The 7,049-nt window shown below is 51.6% G+C and overlaps 1 protein-coding gene across 1 annotated transcript; it reads right to left on the reverse strand.

The window, feature by feature from the left end:
- Positions 1–60: 60 nt before the first annotated feature.
- On the reverse strand, positions 61–6,278 carry CEL (carboxyl ester lipase). Its single transcript, XM_010132732.1, has 11 exons — positions 6,213–6,278; positions 5,476–5,626; positions 4,923–5,045; positions 4,373–4,570; positions 4,154–4,284; positions 3,609–3,716; positions 3,273–3,390; positions 2,247–2,433; positions 1,499–1,702; positions 798–995; positions 61–271 (listed from the first exon to the last, which is right to left on the reverse strand). Exons 1-11 carry the CDS (start codon positions 6,276–6,278, stop codon positions 61–63), a joined length of 1,695 nt encoding a protein of 564 aa, XP_010131034.1.
- Positions 6,279–7,049: the final 771 nt, after the last annotated feature.

The following is a 7,049-nucleotide window of genomic DNA, read 5'->3' on the forward strand; positions in this document are numbered from 1 at the left end:
GAACCGCTCATTTACAGCAAGCCTTTAATGAACTGGGCCTATCTTCAAAGGTGTTTTTTCTTAGCTCCACAGCAGCTCCATGGTCTGGGTGATGTTGGCGACCTGCGGCAGACTCCTATAGACTACGTTCCAGAAGTTCACGAACTGGGATCTCAGATTCTGCTGCACAGATTTCTTGTTTATCTTGTTGTTGATTTCCAGGTAGTATTTGGTGTCACTGGTGTAAGGCGGCCAATTCACAGGCACCTCGGAATTCCCTTTGTTGGGATCGCTGGGGAAAAAGGAGACAGAAGTTCAGTTTTATCAGAGCAGTGGGTGCAGCCAGGTTTGCGGTGTTTGGCAGGGACCCTCTCTGTGCAAGTGAGGCTTTACGTGAGTGCAAAGAGAGAGTTTGACACTGGGACAAGAAACAGCAATTCTGCCTGCTAGGAACGACGTGCTGACCTGCAGTCTCCTCCCTTGGTCCCCACTAGCATCATCCCTGGCTGCATGCAGGGACCGAACTCCTGTCTGAATTCTAGGATTCAGAAATGAATCTCATTGTAACATTTAAACAGAGTTCACAAGTTCTGAAAATGATTCTGCTGTCCCAGGTGTTCTCTGGATGAGGAGGATCCAGAGCAGACTCCACCACAGGGAGACACAGAGCCGGCCTGACAACAGAAGTACAGAGAGAGGACACCCCGCTTAGGGGAATTGCTCCTGAGACAGACAAAATGAATTGCTCCTGTTAATAGACAAAAGCAGGAGGCTGAGGTGCTGCAGCAACCCCCAAATGTAGAAGTGGAATCACTCACCCCGTAGAGGCAAAGTTGGTCCAGTAAGCAATCATGGCACTTGAGACAGTCCTGTGCTTGGGCAGGTAGCCCAGGGGGGTGGCGAAGGGTTTCCCAAACACGTACTGCAGGTCATCACCATGGTCTGCCCCTACCCAGCTTGGGTAGACGGGCATTCGGGATGGCTGGGAGAACAAGTAGCTGTATGTCTTGGCGGTCCTGGGGAAATAAAGGAGACTTGTTAAGCAGTGGAGAGCAGAGGAAGGTGTGCGGATTCATAACCACGTGCCAAATACTGGCAGAGCCAGAGTCAGCCTTGAAAGATGCTCACACGCATCTAAGATGTGGTCTCAGGAGAAACCATCCCTCTATCTGGTAATTTTTAACTTCCATTTTTGATTTTCACGCTAGCCATCCTATCATCCAGCTGCCATGTCTCACAGTATCAAAGATGGCCAGCATGAAGTCTGAAGTTTTTAGGAAGCAAAAACTTGTTTTAATAGAATTTAAAACTAATTCCTAACATGACTCCTTTGCAGCATTAGAGAAACAGCGTTTGTATGAACTATGTGTAAGCTCGTACTCAGTACCCAAAAGTCTGCCATCTCCAAGTTCAGCCCTCTTAACCTGCTCCTCAGCCCCTCGTGTGGGCAGCATTTCATCCCCCAGGCAATCTTTGGGGTCTCAAAGACCCCAAAATCTCAAGTGTGAGAGCTGCTCACTGGGCATTCTGCAGGTGCAGATTCAGTGTCCACTGTGTGGGAACCAGGAAGATGTAGTCAGTAATCAGGTCCACCACTGTCTTCTTCACAACCTCCTGGCTCGGTTTGTCATCCCACGCTTGCGTGTAGATATTGTATGTCAGATTGGCTCCACGCACACCCCTGTCCACCGTAAGTCCTTTGATCAAATTGTAGATCTCATCCCTGAAAAAAACCAAGTGGTATCAACTAATTACAGAGCAACAGCTTCAAGTGGGGCAGGGCCCATGGAAAGGGATTTCAGCTCTCATTGACATTCACATCCAACGCTGGGGTAAGCAATAATTTGGTGGAGTAAAAGTCAGTGATCTCATTCCAGGCCTTAGATGATGGGCATGTGCTTCCCAGCTTTCTGAGCAGAACAGCTTGGGCCCAAATTGGCCACAAGCTCCTTTTGTGTGCAAAGGGGAGACTTACGGGGCAGGTAGCCTGCCTGGCATGTACCTGCTCCGGACGGAGAGCATCAGGGCTGCCAAGCCTGTCGCTGGTGCTGAGTTCAGGAACACCCTAAAGGTATAGGGGAAGGCTTCCCCACTTTCTCTTGAAGGCTCTCGACTTGGCAGCATATGCCCTTGGCACCCTGGCTTGGAGTGACAACCTATTTTGAAGGTAGAGCCCTGTCCACTGAGGTCTAAGCCCTTTGAGTTTGGGGCTCACATTAAAGACAAAGTTCGTCCTGTCAAGGGTTTTAAGAGCTTCCTTCACTTACTCAGAGACTTTCACTAATGGGCGGTTGATAGCAGGTAAATCAATGCCAGCAAAGAAGTGTCCATCCATGTCATTGACCCCAACAAGGTAGTCTATGTCAGCAGCATTGGCAAAGAGGTTCTCTGGCGTGTCTGGGAGGAAGTCTCCATCGACGACAGGAGTGAGGGCGAGTGTGTGGACCAGGGGAACTGCAGCAGGAGACAAAAATGGAGACTGTCAGGAGCTGAGAAAAGACACGTGAGGCCTGGCCTATCCCTTGGCTCAAGAAACTATGGAAGGAATAGACTGAGGTGAATGAGAGCTTGGGTGGTGACTTCAGCGTGACCCAGGATCATCAGTAAAGGGGGAGAGGAACAAGATATTTGCCAGCCAATTACCAGCAGGTAACATCAACAGTTCCTCTCCTTCCCCTAGCCTCTTCGCAAAAAGCCCAGCCAAAGGTAGGGAGGAGGAGGAGTTCTCCTCCCCACCCCATCTGGCTGCACTCACTCACTGCCAGGATGGACAGCTCCGGCCAGTGAGCTGCACAGGGGTGGCTTGGCCACTCTCTGTCTCGAGCAAGGCTAAATGCTGGGGATGTTAACTAGGAGCATGAGGAGAGCCAGCAGAGTCGAGCCTTCCTGAGACAGCAATCCCCGCAGGCAGCCAAAGCAGAAGCGTTCCCTGCCTGGTGTGAATGTCCTACCCTCCACCCAGCGACTCCAATGGAAATAGCAGGGCTGTGGTCAATTCCTTTTTTTGTTTTGGAATTGCTTTTGCTGCTTTCACAGGACAGAAAGCCCAAAGAGCTGTTTTGGGGCCAAGGCATGGCTCTTGGGTCACTCCTCTGCCGCTGCTGCCATCGCACGATGGGCAGTGTTCGTTCAGCGCAACATGCACCTGCCTGCGGAGGGGCAGCTGCGAGATCGGTCAGTATTGCCCCCTTTCTGGAGGACACAAGCACTGCTTTGAGGCTCCTGGCAATCACCCCAGTGTACCATCAAAGGTAAGGTGGGTGGTGGCCCACAGTGCAAGCCAGGGGACTTACTGGGCAGGTTGATCAGCTCCAGGTGGTAGGCCAGTGTCACGGCTTTGGGGTTGGAGACACGCAGGCAGTTGGCCAAGGAGGTGGTGTTGTCTGTGGGACAGCCCACATTTTCTGCAATCTGCAGGAGGAGAAAGAGAAACCTCCCAACATCACCCTCAGAAGCCAGGCTTCATTACTGGCTTCGCAAGGACAGAGGTTGGTTTCAATCTCAAAGCAGCGTGTTTCCAAAGCTCTGTTTGCAGTATGGCTCCAGCCAAATCCCTTCCTAGTCACGCCCTTCTCTAAGGGCCTGACTTAGGGCATCTTTCCATCCCTCAAGCACAACTTGCACGTTACCTTTTTAGCCCAGGCGAGTGGGTCCTTCTGGATGGCCCAGCTGCAGAGAGCGACACCGCTCTGGCTGATGGCTCTCTTGAACAGGCCCTTGTTCTTTGGGCTCAGCGTCTGTGGTGCAAAACACAAACAAGAGGGTTTCAGGGACAAACTCATGAAGAGCCCATCACCTGCCAGACCTGTCCAATCACCTCACAGCTGGTGCACCAGACCTGGGGAAGCTGCCAGCTCTGGTGCTATTTAATGGTCTCAGGACCATTCAGTTCAGAGTGATACGACGAGAAGAGGAGCAGAGTAAGGGGACATAGCAAGTAAATGACATTTTATCAGAAGTCCCAAAAGCAAGGACACGTGCCTGCAGTGGTGAGACCAATTACACTGAAGAAGGAGGAGTGGCTACAAAGCCAAGAGGCTGAGCATTGCTGTCCCCAAGAGGAGAGGGTGTTAATCAGACGGCGTGTGCAAAGGAAAGTGATGGAGTGCCAAGAGAAGCATCTTTCCCATTTCCAGAGAAGTGGCTCTGGTGGTGTATGACAAGGACAACACACCTGCAGGGAGACACTGACGGCACCAGCTGATTCCCCAAAGATGGTGATGTTATCTGGGTCACCACCAAAGGCTTTGATATTCCTCTTCACCCAGGCAATAGCCATGTGCTGGTCCTTCAGCCCGTAGTTCCCTAAGCAACAGAGAGCACACACCATTGAGCAGGGGCACAGTAAAGCTGATAAGCTGGGGACCAGTGAGAGGGTCCCATGAAGAGGTACCTGGCATGTTTTCGTCTCCAGTGCTCAGGAAGCCAAGGGGCCCCAGGCGATAGTTGATGGTCACCACTATCACGTTGCCCCGCACGGCAATCTCCTCACCATCATAGAGGTAGTTATCGAGGAAGTTGGCTCCCTGGGCCCCTCCAACAAGGAAGGCACCTCCGTAGATCCATACCATCACTGGCAGTTTGGTAGAGACTGGGAGATGAGGAAGAAAAGCAGTGTGAGCCACAAAGTAGCTAGAAGGTGCTGCCCCTTCACCCCCGTACCCACTCGCTGAGCATTGCTCCACCTGGGCAGGGACAGACATTGTGCTTTGCAACAGCCTATGGCCAGAAGAGTCCACAGAAGACTCTGTAGGCAAGGCTGAAACTCCCAACAGGCTGTGGCTGAGGGACATTGGTTGACATGGGTCCCACCTTTCCCTCTGAAAATCAGCGCTTCTGCAGTTGCCCACTACGGGAGCATAGCTGCTGAGAGATGCTCCAGCGCAATTTGTCCACAAAAGCCAACTGAGAATCTCCTCCTCAGGTCTTTGCCAGGCACATACTCTGTTTCCTCCCTTGAGGGATCCAGATGTTCAGATAGAGACAGTCCTCACTCCCACGGACATCAGTTTGTGTCAGCGTCATCTGCACGCAGCGACTTTTGAATTCTTTTGTCGTCAGTGTCCCTGAGAGGAGAGAGAGAAGACAACAGTCTTAGTTAGAGGCATCAACTCCATGCTTTGGTTGCAAGGTGTCTGTCTATCCTGTCTCACCCGTGAGTCCAATGCACAGGCAGCAAAGACTCCTCAGCCACTGTGACCAGCCTGAGGAAGTGACAAAGTGGGACCCTTTCCTGCATGAACTCTGGACAGCCGAGGCCTGGGTAGGGGAAATGCTTGTGCCATGCTTTTGATTTGTTACTTCATATGGTTATGTGAGTTGCTTGGAAACATTTAGACACAGACTCTCATACCCACCCTGAACTGAGTGCTCTTTCTTGGCGCTGCCTAGTAGATGAAAGCGGGCAACGGCATCTTTGGCTTATCAATAATAGACTAAAGATAAAGATGCGAAAATAAAACCCCAGACCAAAGGCATTCAAAAGCTGGATCTTACCATCCCAGCCAGGATGAGGTTGAGGATCTTCCAGAGGCTTTGGAGGGGCAGCAAATGGGATCCCTCTGAAGATGTCGACATAGCCCGAAAAGAGTCCCAGTTTTTTATTCTCGCCTTCCACAAAACCTCCCTCGGTGAGCACCACACCCAGCTACATGTGGTACCATTGAGAAGAGAAAATAGATTAGACAGTCCTTCATGCCTCTCACTTTCCATGTTGCCAGCACCCACACCTTGCCCTGCTCAGTCACCCATATGGATCCTCCTGCAGCCCACCTTTCCCAGCCAACTCTGGACCCTTGTGGAAAGGGGTAGCTGCCACTGGAGATGTCCCCTTGCAGATGTCCTGCAGACTGCCTTTGGAGCAGACAGGCAGCAGCAATTCCCTTGCACTCCCAAAGATCATAGAATCTGAGCATGTTTGGGTTTGGAAGGGATGTTAAAAGTCATCTAATCCAACTGCCCTGCAGTGAGCAGGGACGTCTTTAAGACAATGGCAGAAGGTGAGGACCTACAGCCTTAAGATGTAAACCAGGCCAGCCTTGACACAGAACCGCGCAGGAACTTTTAGAAAAATGTTGTTGAGAGCCTTTGCCATGTTTAGGGCAGAAAAACAACCTGCCATGGCTGTCACAGTCTGCAGGACCTTCATGACCAGACCAGGAGTAGCAGGAGTTTGCTCGTTCAGGCAGGATCAAAATGTCTTGCAAAGCCCTAAGAAATGCCCTTGTACTTACGGTTGCAGCCCGTGCTACCCCCAGGCAGGAGCAGAAGGCAAAGCACAGAATCTCCCAGCGAGCCATGGTGTGTGCACCCCTGAGGAGACAGTCCCCAGACGGACACTTTCCTATATATAGCCGGGAGTAGAGCTGTGTGCCAATGCCATGACCCGCTCTTGGCTCTAAGGTAAACGATGGGAACCTCTACACACTTGTCCTTCAGCAGGCTGAGGTCAAACCACTGAGGTAGGCTGATGTCACTGCGTGGGAGCCTCACAGGTGTTGATTTTGCACGCTGGAGGCCAAACCTAAGGAAATATCTCAGGCTAACAAAACTCCGGAGAACATACAACATGATGAAGCCTGGAGAAGCCTCACACAAGCGCAGGGGGCTCAAATCACATTGTAGTGCATTAGAGCATCTCATCAGCCGCTAATGAAAACTCCCGCACTCATAACACACGGGGAATGCACTGCACTCGGGAAATGCCAGCAGAGCCTTCGTTCCCATGACTGGCTGGAAACAACCCACTGGCAGTGGTGGACAAATGGGTGGCCAACCTCTGTGGACCTTAAGCTATGCCCCATTCCCTGCTTCCTTTCGTCCTTGCTACAAGGGAACTCAGAACAGAACCAAGAAATGCATCAGCAGAGAGAACACACACCGCATCCCGCAGAGGGGAGTTAGTCACTGCCATGGACTGTGTTTTCCTGCTGCCTTTATTTCCACGCTCACCAGCAAGGCTTGATGTTCAAGTCATGGCACTGTATTTTCGTTCCCCTGAGACAAGCAGAAGGGCAGCACCTGCCTTAGGGACTCCAGCAGCACTGGAGGGCTCCTCCAGCATCAACTCG

This window comes from Buceros rhinoceros, unplaced genomic scaffold, assembly GCF_000710305.1.
Source record: "Buceros rhinoceros silvestris isolate BGI_N320 unplaced genomic scaffold, ASM71030v1 scaffold2183, whole genome shotgun sequence".
Taxonomy (NCBI): Eukaryota; Metazoa; Chordata; class Aves; order Bucerotiformes; family Bucerotidae; genus Buceros; species Buceros rhinoceros.

Excerpts from the sequence above, each read along its gene's own strand:
- CEL (XM_010132732.1), bottom strand. The coding sequence starts at position 6,278 with ATGGCTCGCTGGGAGATTCTGTGCTTTGCCTTCTGCTCCTGCCTGGGG. Across the intron at positions 3,717-4,153 it reads CCGTCAGTGTCTCCCTGCAG|ACGCTGAGCCCAAAGAACAA; the intron begins GTGTGTTGTCCT and ends TTTGCACCACAG. Across the intron at positions 3,391-3,608 it reads CACTCGCCTGGGCTAAAAAG|ATTGCAGAAAATGTGGGCTG; the intron begins GTAACGTGCAAG and ends CTCCTCCTGCAG.